General features: G+C 45.5%; 1 protein-coding gene across 1 annotated transcript; it reads left to right on the top strand.

Annotated features, from left to right (window-relative positions):
• Positions 1–2,442: 2,442 nt before the first annotated feature.
• Positions 2,443–17,889, top strand: LOC311269805 (protein sprouty homolog 3). Its single transcript, XM_084374225.1, has 2 exons — positions 2,443–3,210; positions 14,931–17,889. The coding sequence occupies exon 2, from the start codon at positions 15,017–15,019 to the stop codon at positions 15,926–15,928; it is 912 nt and encodes a 303-aa protein (XP_084230351.1). The 5' UTR covers positions 2,443–3,210; positions 14,931–15,016; the 3' UTR covers positions 15,929–17,889.
• The last annotated feature ends 331 nt before the right edge of the window (positions 17,890–18,220 follow it).

Here is an 18,220-nt window from a genome sequence, read left to right as displayed (position 1 = left end):
CAGAGCCCCCCCCCACCCCCATTAGGGACCAGTGTCCGGTTACTTTAATGTGTGTGTGTGTGTGTGTGTGTGTGTGTGTGTGTAGCTACACTGGTGTGTCTTGCTTTAGTCCGGATGGTTGCAAGTTGCTGAGTAAGGGCACAGACCAAAAGAGACAAAAGCACATACACAAACAGGCACATGCATGAGTGTACACACACACACACACACACACACACACACACACACACACACACAAACAAAGGAGGAGGTTCATATTACAGTCATGCAGCATATTGTCAGTGATGTCACCTGTCCTTATGGACAATGAATGAATGAAAATCTCCTTCACTTTCTCTTTGGTCAGAACAAAAGGTAACGTAACACAACGTAACACAACGTAACAACATAACACAACGTAACAACACAACGTAACAACACAACATAATATAACACAACGTAACAACACAACGTAACATAACACAACGTAACACAACACAACGTAACAACACAACGTAACACAACACAACGTAACAACACAACGTGACATAACACAACGTAACACAACACAACGTTACACAACACAACGTAACGTAACACAATGTAACGTAACGCAACTCGTCGCGACGTAGAGTAACGTAACAACACAACGTGACATAACACAACGTAACACAACACAACGTAACAACACAACGTAACACAACACAACGTAACACAACACAACACAACGTAACACAACGTAACGTAACAACACAACGTAACATAACACAATGTAACGTAACGCAACTCGTCGCGACGTAGAGTAACGTAACAACACAACGTAACATAACACAACACAAAGTAACACGACACAACATAACATAACACAACGTAACACAACACAACGTAGCCGCTTTGTCGTCAGCTGTGAGACACGAGTCGATGATAGGAACACATCTCAATAAAAAGGGGTGATGTTACACATCACTGCCTCGTTCACTCATTCACTGCCGCCTACACAATAATAGTTCAGTCAGTAGTTAGCTCGCTACTGAGCAGTAAAACAAAATGACTCATCACTGAACTGTTGTGCAGACGCCTCGAGGATTGTTGTGAAGCGTAATTATTTTCATTCAGAAAGTGACGGACACGCTTCACGTTTCTTTACATTGCTCAGTGCGTCGCTGTGCTGGTCAGGTTCAGGAACACATGGAGCGGCTTCAAACACCTGCGTCTGCCGCCACAAACATGGCTGGAAAATGTCTCGACGTGTTGTAAAAAATATCGGTGGTAACACGCTTACAAATACTGAAACGCCATCGGGAACATTTCGTGTCTGGCTCGGCAGTCGTCTCGTTAAGCTTTAGGCGTAGCATGATGGATCTGAGCAGATCCGCTGCACAGAAACACAAAACGCTGACGTTATTCTCAGACAGCCGCTGGGCTGTTTGGTGGAGTTTGAGGAGGCAGCACTGAATTAGTCTTTTTAAACACAATGTGTGTTGGAGAGATGATCTCCTTTAACATAATCAATAACAACCTGTCGTGTGCAGAACTACATATAAAGCAAACGTTTGCTCCAAGAATTTAGACACAATCAAAATGGTCGGTTAAAAGATGGACAGCCATCTTGCTCTCTCACAGTTGATGTAATAATAACAATAATAATAAACTTTATTTATGGTGCACCAAGTACGGAGACGTCACATGAGGGTTAGAAACAGATAAATACACTGAGAGCAGGAAAAAGACCAAAAAGATCGAAATCACTTTCAAATGGTGACTTCACATAAAGACAGTGATTTACAGGAAGTTAGTGAGTCTGTGAGTTTTATCTCCTCAGCTCGTAGTGAGCTCGCAACATTGTAGCTAGCTAGCAGTAGCATGTTCCCTTCAAGCAGTCGCTTCATCATGAAGCTTCCAGCACCACCTAGTTCACACAAATTCATCCCCCCTGTGCCACTTCCTGTCAGACCAGACACTGATCCTGGATCAGAGGGAACCAAAGAGAAAGTGATTCAGGTCGATATACTTCAGAGTCAAACAATAAAACTGCTCCATGTTTCCGACTGGACTCTTCTGTATAAGAAGGTGATTTACTTCTACATGCAGAGCTTCATTATGTCGTTCCAGTGAAACTGAAGTCGAGCCTCAGATACAACGAACCGGTCTGAGCTGAAAATAAAACATCAGACGAGGCGACACGATCACGTTCAAGTCATCCGTTCATTTAATGTCACATGAGAGACTTCTGCTCCGTCATGATCCTGAAGACTGGAGCGAGTCAGTGATGGGGGAGGGAGGGGGAGGAGAGAGAGAGAGAAGGGGAGGGGTGACTGAAGTGTGTGTGTGTGTGTGTGTGTGTGTGAGGGAGAGTGAGAGGGGGAGAGAGAGGGGGAGAGAGAGAGGGAGGGGGAGAGAGAGGGGAGAGAGGGAGTGCATCCAGCTCTCAGTCATTCATCTCTCGGGGAGCAGAGAGGAAACTACAGCAGGACGGAAACAAACGTTTTCTGAGGAGGAAACAAAAGGAGGATTTTTTTTCTTCAAAGTTCTGCTTTCAGCTCCGACTTCAGAAACCTCCTCCAGCTGCACTTTTCCTGTTCATCATCATCATCATCATCAACCACCATCCCAAAATACTGTGCTGCTGCTGCTGTAAGCGTTTCACTTCACTCCGTCTGCTCTGGGTGGAGATACTTCTTCTTCTTCTTCTTCTTCTTCTGCTGCAGCAGCTGAGGACACTTTTCTCTCTGCAGACACACAAATCAAAAACGCACAAACTGTGCAGCTCTTGCAACTTGGAGACGCAGAGAGTGCAGCACTTTGATGCAGCGGGTGTAAAAAGGGACTGGCTGTTTTTTTTTTTTGTTGAGGAGGTGACTTCAGGAGGACGCACTGAGATCAGAGCGCTCCTGGAAGAGCTCCGGGAAGAGGAGGAGGAGGAGGAGGAAGAGGAGGAGGGCGCGTCACGCTGAGACAGAGAGCATCCTCCCTACAAACACACACCCTGAAGACAACAGGCCACAGTATCAAGTATTTCAGCTAAATAATCTCCTGCAGAACCAGAAAGTAAGATTAAGATTTTTTTTTTAGTCCAGATAAATCCATCACGGGGTTCCTCGGTCTTACTTAAAGTCATTTTTTTAGGGATATTATAGAAAAATCGTAGAGTTCATAATCCAGAGGAAGACGTACACGGACACCGGGGACGCCCAGCACGCCGCAGCAGAATGGATCTCCCTCCAATCAGAGGTAAGCATGAATTCATCCCGTCGCCATCCGATCTGCTGATCAACTATTGATGATTTGCGTGACCTTGGAATGGAAAAGTTCCACTGGGAATTTTGTAGATGGACCGAGGAATTATTGAAGAGGTGTTTGAATTTGCAAACAAAAAGCTTTTTACTCCACATTTCTGCAGAACAAAAGTCACATCTGCAGACGTGTAACATGTCAGCAGGGATGAAGGACTGCAGAAATCATCAACAGCTTAGTAAAAGAAATGTTACAGGGACATTTTCTTTTTCCTCTACTGGGTTCAGATCACTTTCTCCTCTTTAGACATGCAAGAAGACAAACGTGCCTCTAATCGTCTCACAAAGTAGCAAAATGTCTCGAGATCAAGCCGACATTGACTTAATGAAGCAGTGAAGTTTGTTCAACTTGAAGTTTATTTCTCTCAAACACTTTCCTCTGCTCGCTCTGTGATCTCTGGTTGGTTTCACCTCCTGAATGAAGAGATATTGAAACAGAAAATCCAACTCGGCTAAATATCTTCACACTTTTATTACTGGAGCTCAGTGAAGCGGGTGGTTTGTCCTGTTTCTCATCTCGGCTGTTGGGCGGAGAAATCGTGCAGGACGGATGCTTTTTGTTTCCATCGATATCTTTGTTTAACTTAAGTTAAATATTACACTGTGAGCTCCGGCCTGTGGACGCATGAAGTGAACGTCCGTCCCTTCTGGTGGACTGATCGCTCGTGTCGACACCAACGTGCCGTTTGTCTTTTTACTGACTTTTTCTCACTTTAAACAAAACTCTTCTGAATCATTGACAACGTGTGAGAGAACAAATCCAACCGATAAACAGTCGTATTAACCAGCTGTTTGTTAATATCAGTGTGTGTGTGTGTGTGTGTGTGTGTGTGTGTGTGTGTGTGCGTGTAAGCGTGATGGGGACATGTGGGGTTGGGATTGATTGTCCTCAAGGTCGGATGCAGAATGTCAATACCCATCTCCGCTGGGGTGGGACTGGAGGGGCGGGTGGATGAGCAGATGATGGGACGGACTGACGGGGGGGAGAGAAAGTGAATGAGATGAGAGGAGTGGGAGGCGGAGGGAGGGACGGACGGACGGATGGATGGATGGATGGATGGATGGGAGGGGACAGTATATGTGGAGCGGAGGAATATGGCGGATAGATGAATGAATGATGAAATGGACGGATGTCAGAGGGATGGACAGGAAGACAGGAGGAGCTAATGTACCGACTAATGTACTGCAGGACCACAAAGATGTGGAGAGAGAAAAGATTCAGAGAGAAAACACTTAGAAAGAAGAGAAAAGAAACAGCCTGGACTGTAGAAAGAAAGGAGAAAGTGCAGTCTGGTAATAATGGATAATGTCAGAAATAGATTAAACTACACACACTAACATTTAATTAAAAGATTCAGCTCAAGACTTTTTCTTTTTCAAACGTCTGGAATAAATAAAAAATGTCGGCTGATTTACAGGATAAGAGACAGAAATAAAAAGAAGTGAACAAAACCTGCAGACAGACGGACGTCTCTGTAAGAAGACGTCGGTTATTCATCGATGTTTATTCTCCTCTGAACAGGCCCAGTTGGAGGCCTCGTCCTCAATAAAGTCCATTTCTGACTTTATAATCTCAGAATATATCTCGTCTTTATTTTTCCTATATTATCTTAGATTGTTCCTGGAGTATTACCTCATGCTGTTCTATGTTTCAGACGACTGTGAACTGAACGCTGTTATTTTGACCAGCAGTCAGAATGTGAATATTTGAACGTGCTGAACTTTAACTGACTAAAGATCAACTGAAAAAAACAAATACGACTTCTGTAAGAACACATAAAAGCTGAATAAAGAGTAGCTGACCTGGTCTGATCTGTAGGAGTCGAGCTTCTGATTAAATGTTACCAAATGTTTAGTGAGTGCTCAACTTGTAAGTGATTGATTGATTGATTGATTGACAGATCTCTGAGGCTTCATTAACTCTCTGGCCTCTATCTACATTAAGCTTTCTGTCTGAAACAACTAGCAGGACTGTTGTGATCATCTCAAACTCTGATCTTTAAATTAAAGCTTCACAGACGCTGATGAGAAAAAGTGCAAAGTTGTAAACTTGTGTCAAACGTTTGAACGACACCAGCTGTGAATCTTTACCGTCCCTGGTGGACGGTAAAGATTCACACTGAACACTCAGCTGACGTCCTCACACAGAAACTGAACATCTCGACTCTCTTTCAAAGAAACATGAGCGTCAAACTGTTGTACAGGAAGCGTCGATGTCCAGGAAATGGTGGAATAAAGACAGTTGTTGACAGAGTTAGGGTTCGTCACTTTAACTTTGAGGGACCTGAATCACACTCCAGTCAAACTGTCTTCACAGAGCAGCAGCAGCTCGCCTGCACTTCTATAAGTGACAGAATATGTTTTCAGCATGAGCACCTGGACATGTTCAGTGCACCTGCCTCCACCTCCTGCTGCTCGTCACCTGTGATTTTATGAGCATCATATTAAAATCCTCTGAACGCTGCACATGGAAAAACTATTTACATGCGAGGAGATTTGTGGAAAGAGCCACTGCACAACCCTGAAACAGTCAGAACAGGAAGTGGGTCAGGGTGATTTTTTTCATTAAGGTTTTTACTTTTAGGAAAACTTTAATTTTAAAGAAATACTGCCAGTAAGAGCTGATGAACCTGCGGAGCAAAACATCCTCCTCTCAGCGGCCCACAGCACCTGTACTTCGGCTGTAGCTCCGAGCTAGCCGCACACCTATCTGAGCTAGCTGGCTAACACCAGCTACAGTTAGCAGCAGTTAGCAGTACTTGAGGAAGAAGTAAAAGCTGTCTGTCCATCAGGAGACTCAGAGGGTTCAGGCAGAGCAGCTGGAGCATCTGATGAACTGGTGATCCCATTTCACCGACATCGATGTTGGTGTGACGTAAAGTGTTATCTAAATCTAAAAGCACACTGCGCTCGCCCATCCAGGATACAGTGCAAGAACCGTTATTTATCCAACCTGCTCATGACTTCAGTTACGAGCCCTGAATCGCATTAAACTGGGAGGTAAGACGATGGTGACAGCTGCTCACCATTAAGCTGAAAAACTATTTCATTCAGTCTCAAGCTCTCAGGTCTACTGTGGTCGTGATGCTATTTTCTGGCCAGCGTCTGCACCCGAGACCGACGTGTCCTCGTGCCTAAACGACTGTGACTCCCAAAACCACACGACAACTACAACATACGACCGTTGAAGTACGAGCGACTTCATTGTCATTGTGGTCAACATCATGAAACAATCCCAGTTTGGTTTCTTCAGGCGCAAAACAACTTGCTCAGAATCAGGAAGAGTTCATGATTTGTGTTAAAACAAGTCTCACAGATGTCTTTTTGTTTCACACGCCACATGGACGGATGTCTCTTTGTTGTCCTTCCAACCTCGTCCTCCTCCATGTGTGGACAGTGTCACTCACCTGACTTCCTCCTTTGTGTCCCTCATAACACTACAGCCACTAGAGGTCGCCATGTACCAATTAACGTAAATATAAGTAATAAGCTGCGTGCACAGTCGACCCACAGAGACATCTTTCTTGTGAGGATGGGCTGCACTGACAATGTGCTGTTGTACCTGTAACCACACCCAGAGTGATGTCACAGGGTCCTGCAGCACACCTGCACCTTGAACCACTGGAGGTCAGCAGGAACCAGACTTTTAGTTCCTCTTTAAAGATGAAAACATCACAACATTCACCACCAATGACTGAACTGAAACAGGACCAGTCTCTCTCTCTGCATCTGGCTCCACCACTTTCATTTGTATCCTCCTCAGACTCACCCTCTCTCACTCATTCACTGCCTCTTTCCTTCCTCTCTTCCTCCCTCCCTCCCCCCTGTTGTCTCCCCCTCTCTCCCCCGGCCTGGACTTGCTGGTCTGCAGTGTCTATTTCAGTCTTTCCGTTGGGGTCAGATTCGGCACATCCGGTATCTCATCCAGTTTATTGTCATTCAATCCCGCTGTGCTCCCGGAGGGCATCAGGAGGAAGGCCCCTGGGTCTTAGTGCCTGACGGGCCTCTCTCTCTCTCTCTCACACACACACACACACACACACACACACACACACACACACACACACACACACACACACACACACACACACACACACACACACACACACACACACACACACACACACATGCTTGCAGGACTGTAGTCAAATGTTTTGACCTCATGAAGCTGCTGGTTTAATGATCTCATGTGCACCTCGTGACTTTATTCTCCTTTTCTTTGACTTGATTTTATTGATTTCATTTGTCATTTCTTTTTTTTTTTTTTTACCTGATGGTGATCGTTTCATTTCTAATCTGATGTTCTGGAGAACAAAGCTGAGGAAGATTCAGACCCTAAGAAACCCGTTAGCTATTTTTCACTAACTTCACACAGAATTTTGACTCCAACACGGTTGACATCGGACATTTCTGCAAATTATGTTAAATTTCAACATTTTTCACATCCGATGCCTTTTTCATTTCTTGCCTTTAAATAAATCTGCACATTGGCAACATTAAGATGAATGAAAGATGTTGATCACGGCAAATATGCTGCAGTTATTTTAAAGCAACTAAAATGCTTAGCGAAGGTTTGGGAAGATTTCAGTAACAGTTAATAAAAGTGAGGGTGTCACAATTATTATAAAAAACATCGTTCGAAATGAGCTTTCACTTCTGATCATCGAAGTCAAAAGCAGGATCAATTATTGGTAAGGAAGAAAAAAAACTAATATTAGCATTAGCCTGCAGCTAGCTCAGCGTTAGCCTGCAGCTAGCTTAGCGTTAGCCTGCAGCAGACATGTTGGTTTATTTTCTTTTTCAGAGATCCTTTATTGACTTGTTTGTGAAGAGGGTTCACTCTGGACAGAGAAACTGAACTTTGTAACAAACTGAATTTCTCTCTTTAGTTGTTTATTGTTGAATCACTGACGGCTGCTGTTTGTGGTTTATTGTGGTTATGGTTGTTAAAATGTTTGAGATTTGGAGAATCGTGACACCCCTTGTAAGGATTGAAATTCACAGCAACAGAATAGTTAATTTAATAAATAAACTATAAAATGGATACAGCTCGTGCTCGGTCCGGCCCTGTTCCAGTCTGGACTTGTTGGACTGCTGCTTTTTCTAACATTCAAACTAGTTAAATTAAAGTTGATCTTCTCTGTTGCTTCAAACGGTTTGTTGGGTTATTAACAGTGATGTCACTGCAGACCTGCGCTCCGCTTTGAGAATGTGTTTATAACTTTAGAGAGATAAAGAGACAGAAGTTAACCGGACGGACCGGAAAGCAGAAAAGAGAAAGAAAGTAACTGACGGGAGCAGAGAGGGTCTGACAGGAGGAGGTGGAGGTGATGTGAGAGGAGAAGGAGACAGGAAGGAGAGGGCGACCCCTCCTCGCTCCGAGGCGAAGGGTCACGGCAGTCGCTTCTAAAATAGCCTCAAACCATGATGTCATCGGTGAGAGACGCAGCGATGCTCCGTCCATTAAACCCATCGACCATCAGCAGGTCGAGGCCGGGCCCAGAGGACGGACGGCGGATCAGAACAGTTCAGCGGGTTCAGAGGCCCAACAGACTTTGTTTTGTTTGCCGTGTTTTAGCACTTCAACCTTTTTTGTATTATTGTACTATTTATTATTTCTGCTCACACTTTGCTGCTCGTCGTTCAGTCGGAGGTGGAGGAAGTACTCAGATCTTGTACTTCAGTGAAAGGAGCGACACCACAGGGCAGCGACCCGCCGTGTTTCAGAACGATGTACATTATGTTATTGGATAATAATTAATGATGCATTAATGTGTTGAAGATGGTTAAACAGCTTTATAAAGTTTATCTGCTGGGTAACTTTATCTTTATTGTATTACATCATCATTTATTTGTTGATTATATTTCATATAAACCTTCAAAGTTACTCGTCACATTAACGTAGCGGAGTGACGAGTACAATATCAGCCTCTGAGCTGTGGTGGAGTACAAGTACATTTAAATTGTACTTAGAGTACTTGAGTAAATGTACTTAGTTACTCCACTACTGCTCTCAAAACTGGGTGTTGTTAGCATGAACAGTGATATTTCTTTTTATTCCGGTGTTGTGTCCACGCCAGCTGAAATATTATGGAAAGCCATTTAGTATAATTGGTCTTATTGGTTAGAATTAATAATTATTATAAATGTTTTTATTTTTTTAATAATTCCCAGAAATATAGAACAATATGTTTGATGATATACAGGCAGACCTGTTCAATTAAATTAAGTTTACGTTTTTGTAATAACCTTTATGACACGGTGAGCGCAGTGACATCACTCACAGGTTACAGGTGTAACGTCTCCCGACAGCTGCCAATCAAATAATAACAACATTGTTAACTAACATTACAGCTGACGAGAGAAGATACTGAGGACCTTAAACTTTACTGAGTGAATGTTAACAGTTCGTCTTCACTCAAAACCAGCAGGAAGTAAACAGTGACTGAGCAGGTGTGTGTGTGTGTGTGTGTGTGTGTCAGGCTCAGTCATCACTGATACTCCCGCAGCACAGAGGTCCATCCTCATGTTACACACACACACACACACACACACACACACACACACACACACACACACACACACACACCTCTCTCTCCGACTGTTTCTCAGCTGGTTTTTGCTTCGTTGAAATTCATATTTTACATTTCACATCTCCGTTCCTGCACGATGACTCTCTGTCCTGTGAAATGTTTCAGTGCTGTGGAGCGTCAGAGATCCAGAGAGGATGGATGATGCCTCTCCTCTCCGTCCTCTCCGCTCTGAGCCAGATGGATCTTCTACTAAATAAAACAGCCACTGTGCTGGCGGCCATGTTGCTTCAGTGTTAGCCACAAACCCCTCTTCCTCTGAAGTTTCCCCCTGAACCACCTTCACATTGTCACAATACTGTGACACCATCGTTTGGACCGTATGTCCAACACAGTCGTCACAATAATTGTTGGCAGTGGATGTGTTCAAACTTTATTTTCTGCTCTGGTCAGGGTTCAGGAAAGATCACGCTTTGGCTTCTAATACCTGCTACAAACACAGCTGGAAGATGTCCCGACGTCCCGTTAAAAAAAAATCATTGATGGGACGTTTACTAATGTTGAAACGCTGCCTCGAACATGTGGTGACCCAGCTGTAGCTCCGCCTCCTCCTGACATCACAGTCCACACAAACATACACATCTTAACAGAAACATGAAATGAATCGGTTCATCAGGCGGCTCGGCTGCTGGTCTGCCTCACGTCACCCGCATTTACGTCTTCATGCAGGTGTGTGTTATAAACAACAGCTCCATGGCACCACGCACACACACCCCAACACACACACACCCCGACACACACACACACACCCCGACACACACAGCCTTCAGCTTCACTGGTAATGTGAGAGGGGAGGGTGATGCCTGCACCACCTCTAACATCCTCTCACACACACACACACACACACACACACACACACACACACACACACACACACACACACACCTCCCAGCTGTTGTTGCCTGTGGGTTGATAACAGACACTTCCCAGCAGAGCCAGTCTGAGCATCATCAACCCAAAACAACTGTAGCCTTGAGTGCAGCCAATCAGAGCAGCCGATTCAGGTCACGTGATGATGCTGATCGCAGGACCGTTGACACAGACAGACAGTCGTCACAGTAAACCTGTTTTGGTCCACGTGAAAGAAGTTTCAGTAGAATAAGATGAAATTTGGGTGGATGTTTGTTTTACAGCTGAAAAAAAATGTCAGTGGATGAATCTGACGGTTCTTGTCTTGAATCCATAAAATGACATAAAAACATAAAAACAAATGCACATCACGAGCTCCCACTGCTCAGCTCACGTCATAAATGTTTACAGTTCAAAAGTTAATTAATTCAAAGTGACATACAAGACAAAATAAGTTCATTATTAATTTAAGAAATGAAACCAGACGAGCGTCGTCGTCCAGTTTTCTGATGATAAACTTTGTTTCAGACTTTGAAGCGACGCTCTGCTACATTTCTCCATCCTAGACTCAAACTTTTCGACGTGACTCGCAGTATTGTGTCGTGTCGGGGGAGTTGGCAGAGTTGGGCTCAGCCAGTCAGTAAACATGAGGTCATGGAAATGGACGGCAGGCCTCTTCTCTTTAACAATTAGATGGACTGATAGGCGGGCAGAGGACGAGCGAGCCGCGGCCGCCGCTCTGCCTGATGAGATTAGTCACCAGGACTTCTCCTCTCTCCTACCACTAATTTGAAAATGCATCCTCGTCTCACCAACCTGGACCTCCTTATCTGCTCCTTTATGGCCGGAGCTGTGGGAGGAGGGGGAGGGAGGGAGAGACACGGCCGAGGGGGGAGAGCACCTTCGGGCTGAGACTCTCCTCAGAGAGGCCGGAGGACAGGAAGAGGTTTTTTGTTTTTACAGGACGGCTCGCTAATCAGCTCTCCTTCCCTCCCAGTGATGGATCTCCACTCCTGGGTTTCAGCCACATCCTCTCGTCTCCTCTCTTATTGCTTTTCACTGCATTTCCCCCCCGAAGCTTCTGAAATTAACCGTGTAGCTGCACATAACAGGACACTGAAACAATGTGATGATAGTTCAGCAGTTTTCAGTGACGATATGACAAATGAACACAACTCTGAGCCAAAAGTAGAGATTCAAATGTAAAGAAAATGTTTTTTCTTAATTTACACGTGAACAGTTTTGTTTAGTGGATCAAAGTTAATCGAAGCTGAAATAACTAATTAAATTAATCTATAGAAAGAAACAAACCTGCAAAAGTTCTGAAAGTTGATCAAGGTGAATATTTTGTCAACGGCAAACTGAATATTTGGGGTTTGAGACTTTAAATTGTTACATTTTCTACCTTTTTCTGTACTTTATAGAATCCAGAAAGTAATTAACCGCAAATGATGTAACATAATGTTCATAATCATTACAGTCGTTACAGTGGACATCGGTTTGTTTGGTTCATAGGTGATTTGAAACACCTGTATGTTTGTTGTTCTGCAGGGCAGCACTTCATAAACGCTCTTTGGGTTTTCAGACGCTGATGCACTTCAGTTCTTCTTTACGTCTCTGTATAACTTCCTGTGTGCTGGCGGAGATTTTCTCCTGACAAGGTGAACCAGAAACTAACCGTCCTGATTGAGGGCTGCATGTAATCAAACCTGCACAGCTGCTTTTCACTGAGCGCTCTGTTAACAGAAAGTTGATCAAGCCAACAGTTTGACTGCAGAGCTGCCAAACATGTTGACATTTGGGGAAATGTTGGCTCATCTGTGAGCCTTTCTATGTATTGATTTATGGTTTATTTGATAGGAACAGATACAACACATTCAAATTTGTTACACCTGTCCCCCGCAAGGCCTTTATGAAACCAAACCATGTGTTTGACCTCCAGTTACCCGTCACACTCACCTCTGCACTGATGGAGACACGAGGTGTCAACAGAAACACTGAAGTGGACTTCTGTTGTTTACATGCCAACGTTTGACGCAGGGTTTTAATATGTTTGCTGCTGTGGCTCGTGTGTTCGAGCGAACAATGTGCACAATGTTTTCTTGAATACGAGCTAAAGGTCTACAAACATTAGCAGCTCTTGCAGCGTAGACACAATAAAATTCCAGCAGGAAGCAAGAAAAGAAAATGAATTATCTTGTGAAGAAGAAACACAGCGGTCTCAAGGTTGAGTCGGAGCAAGAAACCAGAAGATTAAACGAGGGCGGTGAGCTAGCTGTGAATGTTGAACTTCCCCAGCGTGGGAAAGATGTGTGGGGGTTTTAAAATACTGGGACGATCTGACGAGCACTTCGTTTGCAGCTTTACTGACACCTTCATGATCACAGTAGTGTCTCCACTCAGCCACAGTCCTCAGCAGAGACAGAAGACCAAAAAACAAGAGAGGAGAAGATATTCAACCGTTTCTCTTTCGTTCAGTTTAAAAACGAACTGTAAGAGAATCTGGACTGAACTTCCTTCATACATGACCAGTGTTTTATTAAAGTGTGTGTGTGTTCACGTGGCCGGAGGTTTCTGCTGCTGCCTTCCTCCTCCTCCTCCTGATCTGAGCAGCTTTAGATGCATTTCCATTTGGCCTCATTACTCTCTGAGAGGACTGGCACCACGAGAGGAGAGCAGCTCATCTCTCCCCTCGGCCACTTGGCAACACTGCACTTTCTTTCAGGATGTATAGCTGAGCGTGTACAGTGTGTGTGTGTGTGTGTGTGTGTGTGTGTGTGTGTGTGTGTGTGTGTGTTGGTCGGGAGGGTTTCTACTGTATCATACACACAAACACACTTTCCTTCAGATATTCGGCTCAGTTCTGTGTTTTCATTCATCTGATGTCTGAGCAGGAAATCAAATCAGCTGCATATTCAGCTTCACTTGGACGTTTGATTGAATTTAGTCTTTCTGCTCGTGCATTTACTGAACCTGTAAGCACATTTACATTTATCTTTTAAGCATTTAGTTGCAGTCTTAGTATGAGAATACAAAGCAGTGCAGACGATATCTCCCGTCAGAGCAAACAGGAAAGATAAAGACTGAATTTTTACTTTTTGGGTGAACTGTTCCTTTAAGGCATCTTCGTAGCAGCTTCAGTATTTAGCTGTGGGTTCTGTTCGGTCGGAGCCACAAACCCAAAACTTTATATTTATCAACTGGTTTTCTAAAATTAGACAACGAGCTCGTCTTTTAATGAGATTGTGCTGATCGTAAGCTCCTCCCCCTCCAGCAGGAAACATCTGTTAATCAATAAACTAAAATCTCTTCTGGTTTTAAACCTGAAGATCTCACAGTCGCTCCATCGTCTCTCTAACCTCTGCCGGTCGCGGCTGCCAGCCTCTCCCGTCTGCAGGTGGGTTTCCTCCGCGGCAGCAGCAGCTGCGTTCAACAGATGCTAAATTACAGTGTGGACCTCGTGCTCGTATCTCTCTGGCTCTGGCAGGCTAATAATAGCATTAGCCTGAGCTGTGGAGAACCTCAGCGGTCATGATGACATGGCTGATGGTTGTGTGGAGGCTGTGCTGCCAAACTCTGTCTTTGATCAAGTGCTGCTCAAGTATTTGGGAAGTCGTATGTAGGCTACTGTTCGCCGTATGCTGTCCTCTTCCTGCCAGTGAATGAGAAAGAAAATCTGAATTTGTTTGCTTTTTAATAACATTTAAAGCAAAACATTTAACAAAACATTTTATTCCTAAAAACATGAAAAATATGGATTTTTTTTGGGCTGTTTAAAGTATTTTCTGATTTCTGGAGTGATAAAAAGAAATATCCAAAATTCTCCAATATGTCAACAACATGAAACAAGAATTTTTAATCGGCCTTCATCCAACGTTCATGTTTCTGTTCTGCAAATGGAGGCACAACTGTTCGATCAACTGTCCGTCAGACAAACCGGTGATTTAAAAAGGTGTAATTCATGTGTCGTCATATATTCAACATATTAACATAATTCTGCTCTTTAAAGTTGTATTTGTTGCAGACACGCTAATAGAAATGATGTGAGAGTGTTCGTCTGGAATCTGAGAGATTTTCCTCACATGCTGTAACTTTTCAAAGACAAAAGATTTCAAACATCCTGCTCGTTTCAATGTAATGAACAAAACTTGGATTCGTCTGTTGAGACGATGGAGTCGACACCACTAACCGCCATCGCTTCCTGTCTGTGTGTTTGCAGGTTTATCTGATGTGCCGTGAGCGTTGGGAGCACCTTTCCCCGGCCCCGGCCTGCAGCCCTGGTGCCGCCCAGCCTGGCTCGGCAGGATGGACCCTGCTCATTCCTTCAGGGGGGAGCTGGACGGGATGGACCTCCAGCAGGTGCTGTCGCTTGACCAGATACGTGCCATCCGGGCCAACAATGACTATGTGGATAGGCCCGTGGCGCTGGAACCGGCGTCTCAGTCCGGATTCTTCTACGCCCATGAAGACCATTACCCTCATGGAGTATTCCCCCACCACGCCCAGTCGTCCTTCCACTCGGCCCTGCCCCGCAGCCAAAGTCAGCAGCAACCCGCTCACCTGCCCCACCTGAGCCGATCCAGTACCATAAGCTCTTCCATGTCTCGGACCAGTGCCACCTCAGACCAGCGGCTACTGGCAGGTCTGACACCATCTCACTCTGGCCCCGGCTCGGTGGTCCGCTCTCAGCCTAAAGGAGAACTCAAGCCTGATACTTCTTTCGGTAAAGGCCTGACAGAGGACGAAGCCGAGCTGGGTCATTTGTTCATCTGCGAGCGGTGCGGTCGCTGTAAGTGCCAAGAGTGCTGCGCCCCCCGCCGCCTGCCGTCCTGTTGGGCCTGCGGACAGCGCTGTCTGTGCTCCGCTGAGAGCGCCGTGGAGTACGGCACCTGTTTGTGCTGCGTTAAAGGCCTGTTCTACCACTGCTCCGCCCAGGATGACGAGGATAACTGTGCTGACCGGCCGTGCTCCTGCGCTCCAGCCCACGCCTGTGCCCGCTGGGGCACCATGGGGCTGCTGGCGCTCTGCCTGCCCTGCCTCTGCTGCTACCCCCCTGCCAGGCTGTGCCTTGCCCTGTGCCAGCGTGCCCACGACCGTGCCACGCGCCCCGGCTGCAGGTGCAGCAACACCAACACTGTGTGCCGCAAGATTTCCGCCTCCAACCCCAACCCCGGTCATCCCTCGCTCCGTAGCAAGGCCCTGGAGAAGCCGTTATGACAGGCCTGGACGGGGACCAGGTGAATCCATTTCCCCTCAGCCGTCGCCAAAGCAACGCTGTCGCCAACAGCACCGCAGCTGACATTGTGACGACAATGCCATCGTGACCCACCTACCTACATATGACAAGCCAACCAACCAACCCACCATAAAGTGTTGTTCACCTAATGTACCTTGAATTTTCTCCAGCTCCGGAGGGACCAAAGCTTTACTGTGCCTGTTCACGTTGGAGACTTCATGCCTGAAAACAAAAACTCTCGTCCTGAAGAAGAAGAAGCTGTCGTGCTTTGCTGGACTGCCCTTCAACCTTAACCAGACAGAAATCACCTCTCTCTGCATCCTGTGGCGTAACCTGGACGTGTAAAAATCTATTTATTTATTGTTGAACTTCCTTCCTCCTCAGCCTTTGCAAGAGAAAAAACACAGAGATGGGCGATGGACCAAATCAGGAAGGAAAGACGCCCGAGGCGGTGTGCACGGTCTATGCCAACAGAGTTTCTGCTCTCTAGAAACAGAATCAGATGACGGATGGGAGATCGAGGACTTGGACCGCAACGACGTTCAGAAAACTCCACAGAAGGTTGAAGATGGAAGAATGAACTGTGGAGAATATCAGACTGGGACTGAGCAAAGCACCGAGGCATCAAGTGAGAACAAAGACACTGTTAACGCACCTGTAACAACAGTTTGACACCAAAAAGGGACCATGCACTGTACGAACTGAGTCAATCTCAAAGCTATTAAGCTCATTTGTAAAAGGAAAAGCACTGTGAGGCAGACGGACAACGTTTTCCCTGAATGGGGGATTATTTAACCGGAGGGAGGGTGCATCCATTGTGACTAGGCAGCGTGTGTGTGTGAGAGTGTGTGTCCTCCTACTGTACAACAACCTGTGTATGTAGAGCCTGTGTGTGTGTGTGTGTGTGTGTGTGTGTGTGTGTGTGTTCTGTCAGCAGAAGAAGCCTCCCTCGTCTTATTTTTAGCAGCGCTGCTTCAGTGGAGCTCTGAGGAGTCTGGTCGGGTTTCCTCCACAAGTCAGTCTGTCGCCAGCCTCCCTCCTCTGACCGACCTCCTTCACTGCCCCCGCCTCCATCCCTCTTCTCCTCCCATCCTCCAATCAGAACGCTCTCCCCTGAACCATCTTTGTGTCTCAGTCAGTCAGTACCTTCATCCAGAACGACTCGCGGTAGAAAAACAAAGCTGTCGTTCAGCGATTCACAACTAAAACACAGTAAAATTAAACCAGGGAGACTTTACTTCTGCTCAGATTCAAGGTTCAGTTTAAGGACATCTTTAAACTCTTAACTAACCCAACGGTGGACTCAGGATTTGTTTTTTGACTTCTGTAGTTTGCAAAGCTTCTTAGCAGTAAAAAGTCATCTGGACCACCCCGAAGTGCCCCGACACACCAGGCCATTGGTCGGCCATCAACGGGCCGCCTGCGAGAGTCTGTGGCCTCAGATTTTGCAGTGTTGGCACCGACTGAACATATTGAACCGGTGAAAAACTGTGAAAAATCCTGACATCTTTAATTTTCTTCTTTAAAAACCCAAAGACTATTAATTAAACTATCAAAATAGTTAAAGCAATACATTTTCTTTTAATTGACCAGTTGATTACTCCTTAAATATCCCATCAGTCTGTGAGTTGTATCTCCACCTCTTCTCAGAAGCTTTGAGAACATGGACCTTCATGAGGCCCAGGTCCTCCAGACTTCATGAACTCTCCATGAAAATGAAAATCTTCCTCTCATAATCTCAAACAACAGAAAACTATCACAACCAAATCCGACCAGTGAAATCCGGCTGACCAGAGGCGTGTGTTTCCCACCACCCTGTACACTGTACGTCCCTGCTGCCTCGTCCGACTCTCCTCTTACGCTCAGAGGGCTAAAAGCCTCCAGTTCCTGGTCCACAGAGAGTTGATCAAACAGGCAATTAGCTTCATGATAGCTCTTAATGGGCCGGAGAAGAATGGAGCGTGGGAGGGAGGGAGGGAGGTGAGGGGACAGGATGGTGTTTGGCAGATGGACAGCTGATGGAGAGGAGGGAGGAGGGAGAGAGGATGAAGATGGTGCAGCTGCTTGACTTCTTTTTTTACGTTAAAAATGACTTTCATCACTTCGTTCAGCACTTCAGGTGCAGAAACGTCATGTAACAACAGAGGAAGCTGAAAAGAACAACACACACACACACACACACACACACACACATGGTCAGGTGTGTGTACGCTTGTGTGTGTGTGTGCATGTACATGTTTTTAAGAGTGTGTGTGTGTGTGTGTCCAGGTGCT

Source organism: Pagrus pagrus, assembly GCF_965226575.1.
Source record: "Pagrus pagrus genome assembly, chromosome: 14".
Lineage (NCBI taxonomy): Eukaryota > Metazoa > Chordata > Actinopteri > Spariformes > Sparidae > Pagrus > Pagrus pagrus.
This window is presented reverse-complemented; position numbering and strand designations above follow the sequence as displayed.

Coding starts and splice junctions, on each gene's coding strand:
- LOC311269805 (XM_084374225.1), top strand. CDS start 15,017: ATGGACCCTGCTCATTCCTTCAGGGGGGAGCTGGACGGGATGGACCTC.